The 24,056-nt window shown below is 36.0% G+C and overlaps 1 protein-coding gene across 1 annotated transcript in view; it reads right to left on the bottom strand.

Annotated features, from left to right (window-relative positions):
• The window catches only part of DTHD1 (death domain containing 1), a 65,777-nt gene extending 43,380 nt beyond the window's left edge, over positions 1 to 22,397 (bottom strand). Inside the window, exons 1-5 of the mRNA XM_047719952.1 lie at positions 22,069 to 22,397; positions 19,452 to 20,067; positions 15,079 to 15,406; positions 12,137 to 12,316; positions 10,591 to 10,835 (exon numbers count right to left, since the gene is read on the bottom strand). Coding sequence (XP_047575908.1) covers positions 10,591 to 10,835; positions 12,137 to 12,316; positions 15,079 to 15,406; positions 19,452 to 20,067; positions 22,069 to 22,339 — 1,640 coding nt within the window. The 5' untranslated portion in view covers positions 22,340 to 22,397. The remainder of the gene's footprint in view (positions 1 to 10,590; positions 10,836 to 12,136; positions 12,317 to 15,078; positions 15,407 to 19,451; positions 20,068 to 22,068) is intronic.
• Between the last annotated feature and the right edge of the window lie 1,659 nt (positions 22,398 to 24,056).

The following is a 24,056-nucleotide window of genomic DNA, read 5'->3' as shown; positions in this document are numbered from 1 at the left end:
TGCTACTACTCACGAGGGTTTCAGAACCATTTTAGCTAGCTACTAAGAATGAAGCCCCAAGTGTGAATCCCACATCTTTATTTGTGAATAGAATTAGTTACGGTGGGGGGTGTCTGGTGACTCAGCCGGTTAAGCATCTGACTTCGGCTCAGGTCATGATCCCAGAGTCCCAGGATCGAGCCTTGCATGAGGTTCCCTGCTCAGAGGGGAGTCTGCTTCTCTCTCTGTCCCTACTCTGCTCTCATGCTCTCTCTCACTCACTCTCGCTCAAATAAATAAATAAAACCTTAAAAAAAAAGGAATTAGTTATGGCTTTAAATCTACCTTAGTGTTACAAGTTGAGCTGTCTTATGACATAAATTAGGAACTAAATCCTATTTAAAATGTCTACTCTGAAAACTTTAGACTCTTCTGATTCCTTCAGGGAATCGACTAGTTTAAAATAAGGAAGATAGTAAAGAAATAGCATTTAGTTTTTGGGTTTTGTTTAAAACTACAAATACAGTGAATTTTGTAATCCTTCGAAGTTAATAATTTATTAACACAGGAAGATACACTCAAAGTGAATCCAAAACTTTGACCATTTACTAGAAACTGACTTAAAGAAATGTATTATTGATTTCTTTTTCTTATGACAATTCTTACTTTTTTTTCTACCAATGCCTTAAACTTTTGTGGGGACCTATAGATTCTTCGCTGTAGTGGAAATGGTGCTACTCCCAGGTCAAGGTGGATGTAAAACCTGAGCTAAATAGTACATTTGGCATTCATTAATACAGTTTGGCAAAAAATCCAGTTTTCCCCCATTCTGATCATATGATAGGACTGCCCTTCCTTTTTTAAAATTATTTTTAAATTTAAATTCAATTAATTAACATATAATTGTTTATTCATTTCAGGGATGCTAGGCTGTCATTCGTCAGTCTTATGTAATACCCAGTGCCCATTATAACACATACTCTCCCCAATGTCCATCTCCCAGTTACCCCAACACTCCACCCCACAGCCCTCCAGGCACCCTCAGTTTGTTTCGTATGATTAAGAGTCTCTTATGGTTTGTCTACATCTCTGGTTTCGTCCTGTTTCATTTTTTTCCACTCTTCCCCTATAATCCTCTGCCTTATTTCTCCAATTCCAGATATCAGTGAGCTCATATGATAATTGTCTTTCTCTGATTGACTTATTTTGCTTAGCATAATACACTGTAGTTCCATCCATGTTGTTGCAAATGGCAAGGTTTCGTTTTTGAGGGCTGCATAATATTCCATTGTATATGTGTGTGTGTCTCTCTCTCCCTCTCTTTCTCTCTCTCTCTATATATATACACATATACATATGTGTGTGTGTGTGTGTGTGTATATATATATATATATATATATATATATATATATATATATCACATCATCTTTATCCATTCAACTGTAAAAGGACATCTGGGCTCTTTCCATGGTTTGGCTATTGTGGACATTGTTACTATAAACACTGGGGTGCAGATGCCCCTTTGGATCACTACATTTGTATCTTTCAGGTAAATATCCAGTAGTGCAATTGCTGGGTCATAGTGTAATTGTATTTTCAACTTTTTGAGGACCCTCCATACCATTTTCCAGAGTGAACTGCACTTCCTGTCCCCTGTGGTTGAGTGGGGCCATATGACTGATTGTGGTTAATGAACGATGAATGTCACTTGGAGACCAAGTATTTAATTGCTCATGTGAATCTATCCAAAGCTTTTTCTTCTGCAACTTGACAGCAGCCAGAAAGTGGCTGCCTTTCAGCCAGAGTCCTAGAGTAAAGATAACCAAGGAGCAGCCTGCCTTTGATGACACAGCATGTGTGAGATATAAAGATTATAACTGGCCCTTGGGAATTCAGGTTTTTGTTAATATGCCATAACCTAACCTAGCCTGCCCTGTATAGTGCATCATCCTTCTGGTCCCAGTGATCTGTTCAGGGATGGGTTTGTAATTGATTTAGAGTAAGGATAATTCTCAGGGCCTTTATGCATATCCATGGGGAAGCTTCCCCATTTCCACTGGACATGGAGTTATCAAGGTGTAGCTATCGCCAGCATGAGGAACAGGAGAATGTCAGAGAATGGAATTGGCACAGAGAAAGGCAGAAAGATCAGAGAGAGACTAGGTACTTTCTGGTTTAAGAGGAAGTGTAAAGATAAACATATCCCCAGACTTTATTTACATGAACCAGAGATTTCTTTCTCCTTAAAATTTTGAGTTTCCTTTTCTGACACTTAAAATAAAAATTAAAAAATCCTCAATGATATAAAGATCAAAATTAGATTTCATTTTTCCAGCTTTATTGAGATGTAATTGACATATTGTAGAAGGTGTACAATGTGATGATTTAATACATATATATGTTGTAAAATGATTATTATAGTAAAGCTAGTTAACACATCCATCACTTCAAATTCAGACTTTAATGTGATAATGCATATACCTCATCTTGAAATTAAACAATTTGACAGCATCCTTGCTTATCCCAGCTGTTCCTGACAACTCTGCAAATAAACCCTTCCTTGTATATATGCTATTAGCAAACTTTCATATCTAGTATTGCCTAATAGTGAATAGCATCTGCTCACACTCCACGAGACATTCTGATGTATTAAGAGATCCTTAAAACATAATCAACCTTTATTAAATCAATTTGTTTATTCAAGAATAATTGACCTTGCTATTTCTTAAGGACTTTTCTGTATCAAAATTTCAGGCATTAAGGGAATTATAATTGGCCTATTTATGTTCAAGTGTTCAATTATAATTCACAGGGACATAGAAAAACATGAAAAATCCCATTATGTTCACATAGATGGAAAGAACAATTTCCAGAATTTGTAATACAATTCCCCAAAAAATAAAGTGTCTGGGTGGACAAAGCAGGAGATGTGCACTCCAGACTGCCCTTTTCAGGTCTAACAGTACCCCCAATATATTGCTCTGAGATAAATGCCTTAATGCCACAAAATTAAAAGATACTCAGAAGATTTTTCCCAAGATAAAAAAAAAAAAAAAAAAAAAGATCTGTTCCAATGTTCCACAAGTAGAAATAGACACTGCTGGGGACTTTTCAAGGATAGTTTCTTTTTTTTTTTTTAATCCCTTTTTTCTATAGCAGTTTTAGGCTTACAGCAAAATTGAGAGGAAGGTACAGAGATTCCCTATTTATCTCCTACCCCCGCATATGCATACCTAATATACTACCAATATCCCCCATCAAAGCGGCACGTTTGTTATAATTCATGGACTTACACTCACACAGCATAATCATCCAAAGTCCATAGTCTACCTCAGGGTTCACTCTTTGTGTTGTATATTCTATAGGTTCAAACAAATGGTAGAATGACATGTACCCATCATCATATTATCATGCTGAGTATTTTCACCTCCCTAAGAATCTTCTGTACTCTGCCTATTAGTCCCTCTTTCACTCCAACCTCTGACAAATGCTGATCTTTTTACTGTCTCCATGGTTTTGCCTTTTCCAAAACATCATACAGTACATTTCATGTAGACTTTTCAGACTGACTTCTTTCACTTAGTAATATACATTTAAAATTCCTCTATGTCTTTTTTGGCTTCATAGCTCATTTCTTTTTGATACTGAGTAAATTTCTATTGTGGATGTGATCTATCCATTCACCCACTGAAGGACATCTTGGTGGCTTCCAGGTTTGACAATTATGAATAAGTAAATTATGAATAAGTAAATTATGCAGGTGTTTGTGTTGACATGTTTTCAACTCTTCTGGATAAATAACCAGAAGTGCTTAGGAGAAGAGTATGTTTAGTTTTTTAAGAAACCAACAGTTTTCCAGCTGTACTATTTTGAATTCCCACCAGCAATGAATAAGAATTCCTGCTGCTCCACATCCTCACCAGTATTTAAGGTTGTCAGTATTCTGGATTTTGGCCATCTATTAAGATGTGTATTGATGTATCATTTTTGCTTTAATTTGCATCTCAGTGATGACATACATAAAGCATCTTTTCAGATTCTTATTTGCCAAGTATGTATCTTCTTTGCTGAGGTATTTCTTAAGGTCTTTGGACCCTTTTTAAATTAGGTTTTTTGTTTCTTATTGTTGTTTTAAGGTTCTTTGTATATTTTGGAAAACAGCCTTTATCAGACGTGTCTTTTGAAAATATTTTTTCCCAATCTGTGACTCATTTTATTTTCTTGATATTCTTTCCCAGAGCAGAAATTTTTAATTTCATGAAGTCCAGCATATGAATTTATTTATATCAGGAATCATGCCTTTAATGTTGTATCTAAAAGTCACCACCATACCCAAGGTCATCTAAGTTTTCACTTATGTTATCTTCTAGGAGTTTTATAGTTTTGCATTTTACATTTATATCTATAATTATTATTACGTCTATAATCCATGATGGGTTAATTTTCGTGAATAGTGTAAGGTCTGTGTCTAGATTCATTGTTTTTTGCAGGTGGACATCTACTTGTTCTAGCACAGTTTCTTCAGAAGACTGTCTTCTCCATTGCATTGCCTTTTTCCTTTGTCAAATATGAGTTAACTATATATACATGTGGATCTATTTCTGGACTCTCTATTGGGTTCTGTTGATCTATTCGCCTACTCTTTCCCCAGCACCACACTGTGTTGATTACTACAGCTATAAGGTAAGTCTCAAAATCAGGTAGTGCTCCTCTTCCAACTCTGTTCTTCTTCTATGTCAGCTATTCTGGGGAATCATCTCTTTTTGATTTCTTAAGTTACATGGTAGTTTTACCGGCCGGTCTATTTTATTCTCATGTGATATGACATATCTATTTCACAAATATTCTCATATATGACTCTCGTATATGTTACGTTTGAACAAGATCATCTGAAAACCAACAACATTATGCAGAAATAGCATTTTTCATGAAGAAAAATGTTTTCATATTTGACTCTCTAAAATGTTTTTAATATAATATGGAATAAACTTTTATTTAATAAGTTAATGTCACCTTTCATTACTGTCAAGATATCTTTTCTGGTTCATGATTAGATGACTTTTTCCCAGAAATCATTCAGACATAAAGGAATGTGGTGTAATAAAGACATTTAATTCTTTTTATTTAGATTATGTTTTGGCCTCAACTAGTTTTTATCTTTTTAATTTTATGAGGTACAGAGTGCTTCATTGTGTTCCTATTTCCACAGAAAATGTCCACCTATTTTCACCCTTCGATGAAAGAATGTTAAACAAATAGCTGGTATAGAGTTCCATTTTATTGTTGTTGTTGTTTAAGATTTTATTTATTTATTTGGCAGAGAGACAGTGAGACAGAATACAAGCAGGGGGAGTGGGAGAAGGAGAAGCAGGCTTCCCTGCTGAGCAGGGAGCCCGATGCAGGGCTCAATCCCAGGACCCTGAGATCATGACCTTAGCCAAAGACAGACACTTAATGACTGAGCCACCCAGCTGACCCCCATTTTATTGTTTTATGCTCCACTGGATAGAGAAAATGCATCTACCATATCTAGTGCTAATAACAACAGAGCCTATTATAAAATACTAATTTAACATTGTTTAAAATAAAGAAGAATTACTAATACTATTTACATTTCCACAAATTTATTCATTAATTTATTTAACTCACGCAACATTTATTGAGCACCTAATATGTTGTACTTGTGCTGAGTGATGCTAAATGGAAAAGAGAATTTAATAATACAATGGTATGATATAGGATGTGCAGAAAGAATGGGACTGACACAAAGAGAGAAAAAATCAGTCCCTCTTGGAGATTTTAGAATGTCTTGACAGATAAGGAAAGAGTTGAACTACCACTTACAGAATAAACCAGAGTTCTTCATGTAAACATGGATAGAAAAAGGATTTTCTAGCAGAAAGTGCATATACTATAGCAAAGAAACAGAGAAAAAAGAGAAATCTGCACTTTGGCCAATTGAATTGATGACAAATGGTCATCTTCCTGCTACATAGAAATGCTGGACAAAAACTCTCGCTTTCTTAAACACACAGACACACAGAGAGCAAGGTAGGGGAATTAGGGGAATTCAAAAGCCAGAAAGGAAATCCCTTAGGTCTGGAAATTAACAAAATCTCAAAAAACTAGGGCCACTGGCTGGCTCAGTAGGTTAAGCGGCTGTCTTTGTCTCAAGTTAGGATCTCCAAGTCCTGGGATAGAGCCCCAGAGGGCTCCCTGCTCAGCAGCAAGTCTGCTTCTCCATTTCCCTCTGCCACTCCCCAACCCCCTAACTCATGCTCACTCTCTCTCCTTCAAATAAATAAATAAAATCTTTTTTTTAAAAATCTCAAAAAGCTAGAATTCTCTTCTCTCCCTAGGGAACATGAGCAATTGATTCTATGGATACCTCCACAGTCATCAGTCTCCTCCATACACACACGCTGCCCCACCAAGCATGCATTCACACCAGGTGTGTGGGACTGGAGCTGAACGTATTATCAGGCACATTATATGCAGCCCCTAGCTATTAGAACTAACTCAGTCATAAAACTGGAATCCCAAAAGGGCAGCAGTAGCCATGAAATGAGAAACAACAAAAACAACCAAACTCTCTTAGAACATGGGCTCAAGAAATCAACAAACATGCAAAGCAGCTCTGGGCAGGAGGGAAGGGGAGAAGAAAAGTTGATCTCACGAAAAATCATAATCAATACTTGGAAATGAATTTCTAAGGAGAGAACCAGCATTATAGACAATGTTCTGGATTATACCATGCTAATAGATAATAGTAAACATGTTAATAGGTAGATGATAGAATAATCTGAATGAAACCATAAAATGAGTGTGTTTACAATGATTAAGGGGATAAAGAAAGAAATGGAAAGCTTAATGAAAAACAAAGCATCGTGGAAAAAATGATTTTTAAAATATAGCAATAGCCTTTAAAAATGAGTATTACAGGGGCTCCTGGGTGGCTCAGTGGGTTAAGCCTCTGCCTTAGGCTAAGGTCATGGTCTCAGGGTCCTGGGATCGAGCCCCGTATCGGGCTCTCTGCTCGTCAGGGAGTCTGCTTCCTCCTCTCTCTCTGCCTGCCTCTCTGCCTACTTGTGATCTCTGTCTGTCAAATAAATAAATAAAATCTTTTTAAAAAAATAAGTATTGCAATGAGTAAGAATGGTTGAAACAAGTGATTTAAAAAATAGTAAAATATTTTTAAAATGGTAAAATACATGACAAATCCAAGGAAATCACCTCAAATATAGCATAGATGGTGTTAAAAGTATTAGAGATTTGTGTAAGATGAACAATAGTATAGATTATGTTTAACCCATTTATATCTATTTAATGTAACTGCTTATTTTATTTAATCATCTTTTTCCTTCAATATCCCCATGCTGTTTTCTTGTTTGTTTGGGTTTTTTGGGTTATCCTTTGCCATATCAACTTTTCCTTTCTTCTGTTTGCTTTTATGAATGAGACTGAGGCAAGACTAATGTTATTCCTTTTTACTTAATCTGTTCCTGCTGAATGGGTTGTTATAGAATTGTTTCCTTTAAATATACATTCCCATTTCCCAAATCATGCCTATATAAGCATTGTTACTTTTTTTTCTTTTTCATAATTGTGATCTAGTAATCAATCAGCACTTTCTAACTCAAGGCTTTAATCAACATCAAGAAATTAAATTTAACTGTGCCTTTGATTATTGCTTCTTTTATGGTTGTTTTGGTTGTTCCTTTGATGGTACCCATAATTATTAGGTGACATCACTTCAAATGATTCTTTATCATACCTGGGTCCCTTTTCATCTCTGCTTGTTATCTTTGTATCTCATCCTGTGTCCTCATCTTGCTCTGGTGTATCCTGATGGCTTTCTGCCTCTCAGAAATTTTGCTTACCGGATACTACTAAGTTTCCAAAATAGATTCCCATAATACTCTCCAGGGAACTGGGATTCTCATTATTCAAGTTACTGTGAAATGTCAGGACGATGTTCTCCTTCCCTATTTCTATAATTTGATTTTTGTGGTTTTGTTCTGTTTTTGGAATCTTTTTGATTGTTATTAAGTTTTTTTTCTCCCCCTTAAGAAACCATGTAGGGCTTTTTTCCTTAATCTTGAATAAATATTCATCCACACACTTCCAGTTTGGCAACCACTTGAATCTCTTTAAGAGATTTAGATCTGGAGAGCAGATCCATGTGCATAATTTAGAAATCAATTTTAAGTGTCTAATCATTTTTACTGACTATCATTTATCTGGATTACCATGTGTCATCTTTTCCTACCTGGGATAACTGGATTTTAAGTGTTTTGAATCAATTAAGTGTATGTAAATGTGCCACCGTCTGCATGATTTCTACAAGGGCTCTTATTGTCTCTATTCTTATTCCTATACTTATGGGAATTTCAGTTTTGACGATGAAAAATGCTGTCTCTAATTTCTCTCTGCATTCTACTCTGTCATTTCTGAGGGATGTGGAAGTATAGCAAAAGAGGAGCAAAGGAACACTGATGTAATCAGTTCCAAAAGATGATTGTCTGTGTATTACAGAGATAAATTTATATTTCTCAAACTATGGGAATAGACAACCAAGGATACACAAATTATTTTTCTATCATCTTTCTTACAAATGGAGCGGTTTTGTTTTATGATGGAAAGTACGTATCAGTCACAAATTATTTTTTATCAATCCTTTGCCATCCATCCTCTATATACAGTAGAAATACCAGATTCTAGCAACAGGTTACTGGTAAAATCCATTTTAAGAATTAAGTTCTTGGGGCGCCTGGGTGGCTCAGTGGGTTAAAGCCTCTGCCTTTGGCTCAGGTCATGATTCCAGGGTCCTGGGATGGAGCCCCGCACCGGGCTCTCTGCTCAGCGGGGAGCCTGCTTCCCTCTCTCTCTCTGCCTCCCTCTCTGCCTGCTTGTGATCTCTCTCTGTCAAATAAATAAATAAAATCTTTAAAAAAAAAAAGAATTAAGTTCTTGTCTTTACGAATATATATATATGTATCTCAGGGAATGTCTAAAAGAGAATGTCTTAATCTATTAGCCTGTACATTTTAAATTGGAAGCTCCAGGATATTTCTGGTTTTAAATCTTACTTTACCAAGATACACATGATACACAGGAATGATTAACTAAACTACAACTGTGTGTATATATGTATATGCATATATATAGAATATAAATATAATAATTATATTTATTATATGTTATATTTATTATATTATATTATTTACATAGATTTATTAAATATTATATTTATATGATATAATAATTATTATATTTATATATAGATATATTAACCATATTACATATATATATATTTCTCAAGTAGCAAAAGTACATATCACTGGATCACATATATATTTTTATGCCCTCTCTCACTGATCTAACATGAGAGAAAGTTTAATTTCTTCTCCCAGCCATAACCTGATGTTTTACTATTGCCAGTACCCTAAATTGTAAACATGGTGGGAAAGGACAAATAATCCTCTTCTTAATTTCCAGCCTGGCAGCCTCAAACTAAATAAATGATAGCTACTCAGAGTCATGAGTAGATCTAGAGATATGTGGGTGCATCCAAGATTACACCACTTGGTAGAGACAGATATTTGTACAAGTTCTTACTCATACTGAGTTTCAATCTTCTCTCTAATAAAATGAAAATAAGATGGTGGGTAGATTGGATAAGAAAATATACACAGGAATCCTGGCACACAGAAGCTTCTTAATGAATAGTAGTTAGCATTTCAATTAAGTGTCTGAAGTTGTTTCTCCCTCTTCCAGTTTTTCAGAGGAAAACAAAACCCTTTTCCTTCAGAACTGAAGAGTAGGAAATTCCCTTCTATATTTTTCATTAGGAAAAGAAAATAGGTATTAAATGAAAGGATAAGAATTAAGATCAGGATTATTCTGTGTGTACCCTATTTGTTGTTATCCTGTCCTTTTGAATTTCATTTCTGGCTAGTAACTCAATATGTGTATTTTTCTTATCAGTGGGGATTTTAATTATAAAAATTAGGAAAGAATCTACCTATATGGGAAAAACAGACTCAAATTTAATTTGGTTTGGAAAGGTTCAGGTTAATTCTTTTCTGACATTTACAGAACACTCTTAAATATAGAAATTAAAATCAATATACCACATCTTTATAATAGACCGTATCATAATTTCTTTGAAAGCAAGATTTAATTTTACTTCCTCTGTATCAGCCTTATCACATAGCACACATTTGGGCATGTTACAGCTAAAATTATTACCTTTTATGAATCCACAGTATTTTATTTCTATATTAAAATGTTTCATATTTTTTCAAGATTTTTATGTATTTATTTATTTGACCGAGAGAGATCACAAGTAGGCAGAGAGGCAGGCAGTTGAGGTGGGGGGAAGCAGGCTCCCCGCTGAGCAGAGAGTCAGATGCGGGGCTCGATCCCAGGACCCCGAGATCACCACCCAAGCCGGAGGCAGAGGCTTAACCCACTGAGCCACCCAGGCACCTCAAAATGTTTCATAATATTTTAATACTGATATTTAAATATGTGACATAAAATTACATTTTTCAATTATTTACATTTCTTTGTTTATCATCAAGTCAGAGACAGTAAGATTTAACTCACCGGTTGAGGTATAAAGGTATGATCCTATTGGTCGTGGCACTAGCTGTTCTTTTATGATCTATCTCAGACCCAAGGGTCTTTTTATCAGGGTGTGGAGCACAAGGTAGGAATACAGTGACTGGCTTCTGGAAAGGATGTATTGATGGGTGCTTAACATGGATCAGAGGGCTTGTGGATACTACCGGGTAAGAAGTATCTTGCTGTGTTTTTAGATATGCCACCAAGGATGGGTCAACTGGCTGAACCTATACAAGGAAATAATACATATATTCATATATTTTAATAGCAAAAGATGCAAAGTATCAACACATTACTAAACCAATTTTCTGAAAATTTGATAGTTTTATATACTTCCTTGTGCATTGTTGATAGAATCAACACTGCATTAATTTATAAAAAACACAGCATTTGTTCCCTTTTTTACAAAGTCTTTCTGGAATCTAGGTTCCCTGTCCTATGTTATAAATAACTGAGAAACACTCTTAATTGTAGGCAACAAAATGACCTAGAAAACAAAATAGACATTTTACATAATTTCTAATTAGAACTGTTGTTAGATCAAGTGATCTTCAGAAACTAGAAAAACAAGACTATATTTATTTGTTTCCTCTCACATAAGAATGGCTAATAAAAATAGCTAGCATGATTCTAAAATTTCAAGTTTATGGAAAATACCTACAAATAAATTGCTCATAATATGGTTTTTTTCCCTACTTTTTCTTTCTTGCTAACCACTTACAATAACTGGGAGAAACAGGCAAGCAAGGGGGAAGAGTCAGGCTGTAAGGACAAGAAATATGGAGAAAGTATATCTTCTAAAATGTGCAACCACGTTCCATTACATCTTGTGTATACCTTGCAAATAGTGTTTGTATATTTTAAATCCTCATTTCAAAAAAGGGCTGTTTTATAATTAAGTATAATGAAACATTCATAATTATAAATATTTTCATTGATTAGCCTCCTGTTTGTCATCCTCTCAGATGCAAATCTTGACTCATAAATGTCCCAATGTCTGGCATCAGTTTTATCATAGATACTCAACATATGTGTTTGTCAATAAATAACATTAAGGAGACACACAAACACTCATGAAAGTAGCTAAGAAAGTTTTAAATACAGCAGGGATTTATTTTAGAATGAGATTCGCTATGCTCTAAATTATCACTTTATCACTAATAACACTGTATTTTAGGTCATTAGAAGTATAAGAGAAGAATTCATTTACTGGTATAATAAAAAGCTGTATCTTCTTTAGCCTTTTTGGATCATGTTTACTGACCCACAAAATCTATGAAAAGAAACTGACCAGTTTTGTTTTTTTGGTTTTTTTTTAAGATTTTATTTATTTATTTGGCAGACAGAGATCACAAGTAGGCAGAGAGGCAGGTAGAGAGAGAGAAGAGGAAGCAGGCTCCCCGCTGAGCAGAAAGACCGATTCAGGGTTCAATTCCAGAACCCTGAGATCATGTCCTGAGATGAAGGCAGAGGCTTAACCCACTGAGCCACCCAGGCACCCCGAAACTGACCAGTTTTTAATATTTACCTTTAATTGTACCAGCACTGGTGAGCTGAAAACCCCTGGAGGATAATTTAAGGACACTCGGGAATCCATGCTTGGCTTAAGAGTAAGGCCTTTCTTTGTTACTGTGAAGGACTCTTTCTTTAAACAAGACACAACAGAAAAGATACCCAACTTGTACACTTTCACTTCAGCACAGGTCCCCTGTATGGATTGAGGACATGAAAGTACATTAACATAGCACAGTTCTGGGAGTATCTGCTGTACGTACTCTATCTGCTATCCCTGTAATCTCCCACAGTTGGGAAAGATTCCATTAACTCCAAAGGGTGGTCATCTCATGAGATGAAGCAGAGGTAGATATTAGTTTCTCAAATTTGAACTACATGACAGAAAAGAGAGAAATAAATACATTTTTTAGATTTAAATAAAATCCCCCCGAAATGTTTAGTGAATGGACAATCACAAGGAGTGTTTTCACAAATATTAACTGTTTTTGGAATCCTCTCTTCCTTTACCAGAATAAACTTTAAATATTGGTCTTTATCGGGGCGCCTGGGTGGCTCAGTGGGTTAAGCCGCTGCCTTCGGCTCAGGTCATGATCTCAGGGTCCTGGGATCGAGCCCCGAATTGGGCTCTCTGCTCAGCAGGGAGCCTGCTTCCTCCTCTCTCTCTGCCTGCCTCTCTGCCTGCTTGTGATCTCTGTCTGTCAAATAAATATATAAATAAAATCTTAAAAATATATATATATATATTGGTCTTTAGAAAATTCAACACTGTTTTGGGGAATCCCAAACGTCATCATTTGGGTAGTTTATGCAAAAGCTAGAGCACCTGTTCTGTCAGCAAATTCTTCCTTCTGACAATTCACAGTCCCTTAGTAAATTCATTTTCTCTGTTTCTCTCCATGCAGTGGAACAAATGACTGAAAATAGATATTTGTGTTTCATTTTTATATAGTGACATTTAAATTTGTAATGCATATATGCAGGCACGTATTCAAGCTTTTTTATCACACTGAAAAGGAACTGAGTACAAAAAGGAAAACAAAATTATCTACTCATATACTCACCAAAGCTTAAAATGAAGAGGAAGATTTAAAAGTCATTTGGTCTATTCATGTCTCCCCAAACACCAGCCCGGCTCCGCCCCAGCCTGGCTCCGCCCCAGCCTGAGTGGACAATCATGCAGACAGACAGACACACACACAGACACACACACACACACACACGTGTTTCAGGGATAGTCACAATGGAGCAATGGAGAATAATCTGTCATTTGAAAACTAAGGAAGATATTTCACAATATCACTTCATGAATCCGTCGTTGGGAAAATTCAGGGCGTGATGAATGTAGTTGATTGGCAGAAGGGAAAATGGTGAGAGGTAAGAAAAAAGTCTTCCCGGAACTGATAGTGGGTTGTGCATTCAGAGCCTACTTGGCAGATGCTGGGAACCGGAAGTGTTTTAAGCAGGGAGTGTTAGGAACAGAATTCTGATGATGGTTTGTTTATCTGACTCCAGAATTAGAATTCTTAAATGTCCTATGAACCACACAAAATTTTGGAAGGAATCCAGAGTTTAAAAATTTTTGAGCTAAAAATAGGGATAACTGCCATTAGAAAACTATAAAAAGTATATGCTTTTATATTTTCCAGTAGACAATGGTCCTCTTATTTCCTTCTTGCTCTTATGATCCATTTACAAAATATTTTGCTGTCCATTTTGTGAAAGTCCCAGGCACTGTCAACCATTTTTGCTTTTATAATGACAGTCACACAGACTGCTTAAGATTAAAAAGCCACAGTCAAGGGCAATGCAGACCAGACTATTAGACATACAGTCTTCCTGGACTAAATATAAAATATGCTAGTGACATGAATTGGAATAAATAATTAGAACAGGGTTCACTTTCATATTCTACTGTATAACCTTGTTTGTAACTCAGAAAAGACAAAAATCAGAAGAAGAAGATATTATAAAGCATTTCTTATTTAGTGGAATTTTAAATATTTATTCCTTGCCATTGTCTTCAAATAATAACAACTTTCATAAAGCTAAACAGTCAAATATTCTGTTTAAAAATAAATTCAGTGGTCCACAGAAGAATCTTTAACCTTAGTTCCCATCAACTCTGTGCTGAGTGTAATAACTTATATAGCCTGTCTTCAAAACATATGAATCTGTGACCATAGAGAAACTCAGAGTTACTACAATAAGTTGACCGTGAAAATAGTAATTTATTAACTACTAACACATGTTTATAGGCTTCCTTTTATCTCTCTAAGTGCATTTATTCATTTAATCCCTATGACCCTATCAGGTGGAACTAATATTGTATTCATTTTTCAGATAAAGAAATTAAGTCATGGAAAGGTTACATAATTTACCCACACTAACATAGCACGGAAGTACAGGAACCAGATTTCAAACCCAGCTTATCTTCCTCCACAACCCACATCCTAACTACCACATATACTGTCTTCTATGTATGAACAAAACACAATTTATAGACTTAAAAACTATTTCAAGGCACACACACACACAATTGTTCATCTTTTTTTTTTAACATATTTTCCCAACTCATGAATGATAAAAAATAAGGCTAGTATTATCTGGGGATTCCAACATTCTTAAATTTAAACAGAGAGTCCATCACATTTAAACTTAGTCTATTGGTAGTCTAAGGCATGAAGCTAATTAAGCCATGATTTTGATTTTGTTTCCCAGGTGAAAATACAACATTTGTTGGTTCCGAGACCCAAGTTCTTCATTCTTAAGTTTGGCCAATAATTTCTGCTTTTTGACCATAAAGATAAAAAGATAGCAAAAAGTTTGTGGACTCACTGGTATTAATCTAATTAACCCTTCCATTTTTTACTAATGGGATAATTATAGATACTCACAATCTGGTAGTCTGAGTAATATTTAGTAAAGGAGACAAACAGCAAATGTAGATTTACCAACCTTATAACTTCCCCTCATTCCTTCCAGTGAATTTGGGGTTAGGTAACTTGATTGAAGGTTTATGTCAGACATTTTCACCATGATGTCTCTGTAATTTCCCCTGTAACGTGCAGTAAATGGAATTGCAATGCATATTGGAAATGGAATTTTTTTTTCCATATCTGAACATTCAACAGCGATGACATTACTGACCAACTCTTCACTATCGCTCACTATTAAAGAACTCATGCTGTTAACTATCCGGCATTCTAGATGTTGTAGAATATACGATGGTGCCGTAATGTAACAAGACACTTGGGGGCTGGTATCACTCAGCAAATCAAAATACCTGCAGGAAAAAAATAAACAATTTTTCTAATTACTTATGTATTATATGGCTAAATGCAAAAAAAGAAGGAAACAAACCATAAGAGACTCGTAATTGTAGAGAACAAACAGGTTAATGGAGAGAGGTGAGCAGGGGGTGGGCTTAAATGGGAGATGGGTGTTAAGAAGGGCACTTGTGATGAGCACTGAGTGTTTTAAGTAACTGATGAGTCACTAAATTCTAGTTCTGAAACCAATATTACCCTATATGTTAACTATTATTTAAATTAAAAAATTTTAAAAATTGAAATAAAATATAAAACAAATATATAAATAAGTTCAAGCTCTAGAGCCACATTGTCTTCCTGTGAATCCCAACTTTTCCACTTACTGACTGTGCAACATTTAGCAAGATAATCAGCCTCTCTGTGCCTTAGTTTATTCGACTGCAAAATTATAATGAAATAATACCTGTCTCATAAGAAGGCTGTGAGAATTAAATAAACTAGTATATGTTAAGTAATTAAAAAGCCATGCTTGAAACATAGTAGGTATTATATATATGAGCTATTATTACTATTGTTACTATTGACATTACTATTATTATTTAGGTGGTTGATTTCTCCATTTTGTTCATTTTACAATATGAATCTGAAGATTGTTAATGCTTCTTGAAAAACCAAGTACTAATATCTGAATTATTAACTAAATTTTGAGGAAAGGGGGTGAATACATATCTGGTATTGGAACTATCCAAATGCATTATATCAAATGATGTTTATTATGTTTTTTAGAAAACCCAAGAAAGGTACAAAAGTACTGTGAACATATGATTAACCATTAAAATTAGAAGCAAAATATTTACAATCCTCGAAGAATCGATCCAAAAGTTTATTTTGACCATTTTTTGTACTCTTGCTTTTTATAACCATCACCTTTGCCAAAGGTTTTAGAGTCTTAAACATTTGATTGAAATTTGAGATCAGTCATTATTTGTTTGACTTTACACATCAATAATTATTATGAAAATAGCCAATATTTTAGTTCTCTCTATGGACCAGATTTTAGGTTATGCATTGTTTCTTTTTTTTTTTTTTTTAATTTTGTTACTTTTCAGTAATCTCTCTATCTGACATGGTGCTCAAACTTGCAACCCCCAGATCATGGTTTGCATGTTCTACTGAGCGAGCCAGCCAGGTGCCCCCACATTGTTTCATTTAACCCTCACTAGGGAGTCAGACAGGTACTACTGTCATCACCTTTTACAGATAGGGAAACTGAGGCTTAGAAAATTTCACTTGTTGAAAATTACACTGATGGTAGATCTATAGAATCAATAATTGAATTCATCTATATTTAGCACAAAAGCCCAAACTCTGACAAAATATCCTCAAATCATTCCAAACTACTGGCTTCTTTATTCATTACAAACTGAAACTGATACCTAATTCACAATAGTCTGAAGAAGGAATGAGATAAAATATTTAAACTTCTTATAATAGGGGGTTAGCATAAATTTCATGCTCAATAAATTACATCTCCATATTAAAATTACCAGCTTGAGTTTCTCCTCTTCTCTCTACTTTTCATTTCTTGTCAGTGAAACGGCTAAAATATTGGCAATGTCAATGAGAAGATCAATACAAAATAGAGCGCTAATACCCACTTGTAAGATAATCAGGTTTTAACTATTTTTTAATTCTTAGTGAACTGAATTTTATAACGCCCTCTAACATAGATATTTTTTTAAAAATGTTGAAATTGCAGAGAAGTTTATTTATTTATATTTACAATTCTGAACCTGTAAAGTTGAAAGAAAAATTACCCAGTACATTGGTTTGTTTGTATATTCTCTAATGCTGGTACTTCAAAAAAATGAGAAAAAATTTCTGAATTGTTTAATAGAGAATACAGTGACCCAGCCTTGTATAATTTTAAAAATAATTTTCTTCCATGCCTTGGAAACTATCTGCACTAAAAGACTGACAGATGAGGTGAGGAAAGAGAACCGTAAATAATTCCGTTTCCTCTAGCCTTAGTTGAAGAGATCTAGTCCCGCAGCTAAAGTAATCAGATTGGTTTATGTTACTCTTGTTTTCCTTTAAGTCTGTACACACTAGGACAAGGACACTAGAGGAGACAGGTTTTTTACAGAAAGCTATCCAGGGAGGAATCACAACAGATTCCCAGCAGGTTTTGTTTATGATACACACATTTTAAGTGGCCTGATGGCTTCCTAGCCTGAAGGATTGAAAGGACTAGTCATCTTTATAAATACACAAGCCAAGCACAATCGGTTTGGGTGCTACAAAGAGGAAATCACCAAGGAGGGAACACCTAAGGGAGGTGTTAGAGGGAGTGGTTCAGCAGTGACTCATTAGCTGATGCTTTGAGTCATTTCTGAATGTGAGAATATGAAGTGTTAATTTTTTCTCAAGTGATATGGGCAACTACATATTAACTAATTTAAGTACCTGTTTTGTAGGGGCAGTAATTCTTTAAAGCTATGGGGTCTATCAAGCTCTGAATGTACTTCCATAACATCTATAAAATTCATTAGATTCTCAGCCCTTTAGGAAACTCACAGCTGACCTAACTCAACCTCTTCATTTTATTGATGAGATAAATAAGGTCAAAATAGCAAAATGAGTTGCTTGAGATTGAAGACTCAGTTGTGGTGTTGTCCTGGAAATTGTACTGTACACCTGAAAAGAGCATCATATGTCATATGTCATGGCGGAGAGGGGTTAAGTGAAGGTTGGAAGCACGTGGGAGGTAGAGAAATTGAGGGTTGTTGAGAGTGAAATCAATTACACATTCACAATTCACTCACTGTGAACATCTGCAAAGGAGTGTGGTGCTAGGCTCTTTATGTGACTTTCTCATTTGACCTTACCAAATATACCCAGGAAGTATATGTTATTTCTGAAAAGAAGAAAATAGGACTGAGAAATGAAGCAAGTTGAGCAGGATCACAAAACTAGCATGTAAAAAAAAAAAAAAAAAAAAAAGAAAACAAACCAGGAGATAAAATTTAACTCCATCTGATTCCCAAAGCAATGATTCTTTTCATTACTCCCCATTGTCTTCTAAGACTGTGATCTTTGCAGGAAAACTATGGCTGTGAATATTTTATTTTATTTGGACAAGTAGGGATGATTATCCCCTTGTTTAAGGGAGATAATTCATAAAGTATATCTGTCAATTTCAACTTTTTTTTTTTTTTTTTAAGTTAGAGGCTCTTTGAGAATCTGGTAAAGGCTCTGTATCATCTCTAAGGAAATAAAATAAATATGAAACCATACACTCAGTTTTAAAAACTGCCTAAAGGGACGCCTGGGTGGCTCAGTTGTTAAGCAGCTGCCTTCAGCTCAGGTCAAGATCCCAGCATCCTGGGATCGAGTCCCACATCGGGCTCCTTGCTCGTCAGGGAACCTGCTTCTCCCTCTGCCTCTGCCTGCCATTCTGTCTGCCTGTGCTCGCTCTCTCTCTCTCTCTGACAAATAAATAAATAAAATCTTTAAAAAAAAAAAAAAAAAAAAGGGACGCCTGGGTGGCTCAGTTGGTTAAAAACTGCCTAAAGCTTACTCATGCCCCCTAGAATCTACAGACAGAGGTTAAGAATTTATGATAATTTATAAATAAAATAAACGTGAGAATTTATTTGAAGATATAGCTAAAATAAATCTGAGGCTAGAAAATATTTTCCTAGTATTTGAGCTCTCCACAGCTTCCTAGTTTTTTCTTATTATAACTGAAAGGGTAGTGATTTAGAAGAGCATTCATGTTCTGGACAATTGTTCATTTAAATGACTTTCTTCTATAGTGGAATCCTCTTCCTTTAAAGAAACATTTAATGTTTGTTTCCTAAAATTTTAAATAATATTGGTAATAGCAGTCACATAACTTTACTGGGGATAATTTAAACAGAATTATTGATTTACAATGTATTTTGGAGATCTGAAATGGAAACATAAAATCGTCATATATAAATATTATGTATAATAACTATAGAAACATGCTTATCACCAGGGATATACAAGTAACTCTGCTTTACATTTACTTACTCCTTTTCCATTATGTTATTCTTTTGCTTTAGACTCTCTGAATCATTGGGAAGAAGATTATTCTGATACTTGCTGGAGATATCACGTGTTATTGAGGATGTGGTAATCTCTTCTCTTTGGCTCTCTGAGGTCCCTTGAATTTCTCTTTCTGTTGTCTGGATTAGGTCATGCATCTCTTCCCTGTTGCCATTTATGTTCTCAACAGTCATGTGTACTGTTTGTTCATCGTCTTCATTTTCATCATTATCAGGGAACATTTTGTTCTGTGACTCCTCTTGCTCTGTTACATCTCCATTCAATGAGGTATTGTTTTTCTTCCCCACTAATTCTGAACTCATATGTGCTTTATTTTTTTTTAACTGGACCTGGTTTGTATAAGGACTCTGCTCTCCATTTGTGGGAGAAACAGTAGCTGTTTCTATGACATTTTGTTGCCCTCTTGCAGCAATGTCTGCTGCTTTGATATCGTGAATGGCGGACTTTGTCTGTAGTGGGGTACATTCATCATGCATGCCGCATAAATTACACATCTCCTTTTCTTCTTTCTTTAGAAGTGTAGCAGTGCTCCCCAAATATTCGTTTATTTTCATGAGACAGTCTATGAAAGTAGAGATTTCTGCACACACACAGATACATAATGAGAACAAAATACAAAACTGAATCAAATTATATTTCTCCACTGACATCTAATGAGGTATGGCAAGATAACCTTAGACACCTATCAAGACCCTTACCAGGCATTTAAGCCTACCTCCCTCTTGAAAGACAAGTCATTTGTACAACTGTCACTCTTTTAACATACTTAGGAATTGGGGACAAACTGCTTCTTACTGTAGTGGCAAAGAGTAAGTCTAATCCCTCCTGCTCATAAAAATGCTTTGAATGTTTAAGGCAGACACCATGACCCCATCACATCCATAAAACTCTTCAATTGAAATCAACATCTCTCTCAATAATTCCTTGATGAATTAGTATGATTTTGAGAATTGTTCTTCTCCTTTGAATGTACTACATCATTTATCAACGACCCATTTATAATTATTTGCATAAAATTTAGCAAAACACTTTGGATGAGACTTGGGTAGCCAGCATACCACAGCTACACTATTTCTACTGGCACAGATGTTACATTTTATAAGGTGCTTTGTTGGCTGCTATAAGAATTAAGTTCTGTTTACACTATTCCTCCTGCTGAGCCTGTGATCATTTACGATTTTCAAATTGGCCTTCCAAAAAATAGCTCCAATTGTACAGGTTCTGATTCTCTGAATAGAACATGCACTGGCTACTCAAAGGCTGCTAAACCAAGTCAAACCTCTTCATGCTGATGTAGACCCTCCCCATGATGTGATCTGATATAGTCTCTCACTCCATCCCATGTCCTGCCATTCTCTTCTTTGTCCATTCTTCCTCTGAGGTTACAGCTCACAGCTGAAGTCATCTGATCACTTCTTGCAGGCTTAGCAACTCTCCAATCGTTAGAATTCAATTCTGAACTAAGGAATATGTAATTTATAGCTTCATAGGTCAGTCTTTTAAGAATCATCATTAAATCATCTTTTTACGAGTCTGAGTTTATCTTTGGGCTCCAATCTGACAATTTGCGCTTTTTTTTTTTTTTTTTTTTTGTCTTGTACCTAAGACTGTCTTTATTTTAATTTCCTCTTCTGGAAGCAGTGTCCTTGTCATTTTCCATGAATAAATATTTGTCTCAATATGTTGCCTGGGACCTTGTTCAATTCTCTCCAGAGACTAGAGTCCTGGCTATAAGCTCCAGATGCTGTTGTCTGGGTCATGCTGCCTTTGGGCAAATTTTCCTGATGCCTACCAACTGCCCCCTAGATAATTTCTTAACATTATCCCCTGGATTCCTGATTGATAGACCTACCCACTTGCCTTGACACTGTATTATTTAGAATTGGATTTCATGATAACACCCATCTTTTTATCTAGTGTAACTGTGGTTGTCTGAGATCATATTTATTAGACACAATGTTCTTCCTGCCATACTTCTCAGCATCCATAGCACCCAATGGAGACTATTCCCAAGAATCTGCTCCCCTCTTTGTATGTGTGGGAAGGAGATCCAATTCTATAGTTCAGCTCAGCCCAGTCTTTCTAGTGTTTTTGCAATAATGGTTTCAAACTCAAGTAATTCTACACATAGAATATCATATTCCAATCTAGAAAAACTGCTTGTTCTATCTCAAACTAGAGATATTTTCCTACCTTTAATCTTGGATCCTGTTAATAATAACCATGCCTGGAATGCTCTTTCAAGATTCCTAATTTCCAGCTGCATAAATCCAATTCATTCATTAAGCTTCAGTGTAAATACAGCATCTGGTCTAGCAAGGTTCCCTATTTCCCACTCTGAAAATGGAATCTTGCCTGCTTGTGAAGTCTTAATGGGCTTCCTTTGTATGTCTTTAATGGGACTGGCCTTAATGTCCCTTGCATTATTATGCATTTGTCTTACCTTATTTCCCCTAATATATTGTTGGTCCTTTGTGGACAAGGCTCTATCTTAGCCTTCTTTGCATGCTCGTTTGTACTTCTCAAAGTTACTACCCTACCAACATTTCTAAGAGAAAGAATAAATCAAAGAAATACTTGCCTTGTCTCTGGATACATTGATTCTCCTTGTCGAGCAGTACATACAGCTGCTGGCAGGTAGAGAGCAGAGTGCCTGCAGTGTGCTCCAAGAGTTGGTGAAGGGCCCCACTGAGCTCTTGACCCAGAAAGACCACTGTGGCTATCCAAGTGGCCCCACCAGACCCTTCACCAGGGTTCTCACCCAGGAGGGCCTGCTGTAGCATCAGGTTTTGTCTCCAAATCTGCTTCAGTATTTTTCCTAGTTTGCCTGAGCCCATGTCCTCTGAATCCATGTATGCTCTAGGAGTGGAATGCTTCTTTTCTGCCAGCAAAGCCTAAAGGTTTAGCAAATTCAAACTTGGCGATAGTGCTTCAGATCTAGGAGATGATCCAAGTGAGCCAGCCAAGCACTTTCTTGCAATATAATAGTTTATTCAGCTTCTTGTTGACCAGTGAAAAGTTACTAGGTGACCAAGGAGGGGTGTTCCCGCACCCTGGGAGCCACTGTGTACAGAATAGATTAATCACCAGGGATAGAACTAGCTCACACCATTCCACTTGCCATGTAAGTATTACACATTCAATATATGTATGGGAAGCCCTCTAAGCCTTTCAAGTTTGGAGGCAACAAAATAAAGATTCTGTGGCAGGATGAGAACTTTATTAATCAAAGGTAAACCATTTAACAATATTGCCAACAAGATTCCTATGTGATATTTCAAAATACTTATGAATGAAGTCATATGACATTTGAATTGCCTCCAAACAATCTGGGAGAGTGGGAGTGGTGCGCAGACGAATTAAGATGGGTTGCTACTTACTTGTTGAAGCTGGACATGGTTATAAGCAAGGTCTTTACAAGTCTCTCTAATTAGCATATATTTATAATTTCTTTTATAATAAAGAGTTAAGAAAAGATTTCTCTGCTGGGGCAAGTCTACTGGTATCGGTTGGGGAAGATCTAATTAGTATCTTCCTATAGGGCAAATCTGCAGTATGATTGAGATAGGTACTTGGACTCTTAACTCTGTGATACTTTCTCTCTAATTAGATAAAATGCCCCTTCACTAAAATAAAGCAAACCCCAAGAGTGACTCTCTCTGAACTAGCAAGGACTCTGCACCCTGTATAATTAAAAATCAAATGCAACAAGTTCTCATTACCACTGGTCTTTCAGTTGGCAATTAACGCATGAGGCCTTTGCAACACAGGACCTGATACAGGAGAACCTTGGGGAGGTGCCGTGGGGAGAACCCAGGACAGCCTGCTTCCTCCCATCCAGTCCCACTTCCCTCTCCTGATAAGAGAGAACACAGCACCCAAGGGACAGGGCAGTACCTTCCATACAGACTCATGTTCTCTCAGAAGTACTAGGTGAAGTGAAAGCTTGCCAGAGCAGAGCCAGACTGCTGCTTTCCACAGCCATTGCATCATCTCATCTAACAGGGGAATTCTTAGAGCCGCACTCCTGATGCCTGGAAGACAAGACAGGGAGACAAAACCCAGTGAATAAATAAGGAATGATATCACAGACTAAATACTGTCCCAGCTGCCTGTGGTTTGAAGAGCCTTCAAGGAAAGTAAAGGAGAAGTATGCAGCTAGGTACCAAGTTTGTGCAGAAGTAGGGGCGCAGTGAACCCCTGTTCGCCAAAAAGGTGATTTTTTTGGAGATACGAGTTCATACCACATCATGGGTCACATTATTTTAATATTTTACACCTTCTTCTCAACACTAAACATTTTCTTGTTCAATTTTCTTTACTTTTGTTTTCTTTCCTTTTCCTTTAACTCCTGAAATAAGTATTTAGTTCTTGGTACTAGTATATATAATGGCTTTAATTCAGTGTCATTTCTGAAAACTTTCTATAGCATTTACTCTTCTCTCCTGATAAGAGAGCATTTACTACATTTACTGCCCACAAGCTGTGGGCTGGGAATGGGGTCTTTTAGGACTTGGGAGAGAGGCAGACACATAACATACTATGAAAATGCAGCTCAGCCTGTGCTGT

Source organism: Lutra lutra, chromosome 2, assembly GCF_902655055.1.
Source record: "Lutra lutra chromosome 2, mLutLut1.2, whole genome shotgun sequence".
Lineage (NCBI taxonomy): Eukaryota > Metazoa > Chordata > Mammalia > Carnivora > Mustelidae > Lutra > Lutra lutra.
The sequence above is the reverse complement of the archived record's forward strand: the minus strand, read 5'-3'. Positions and strand labels throughout refer to the sequence as shown.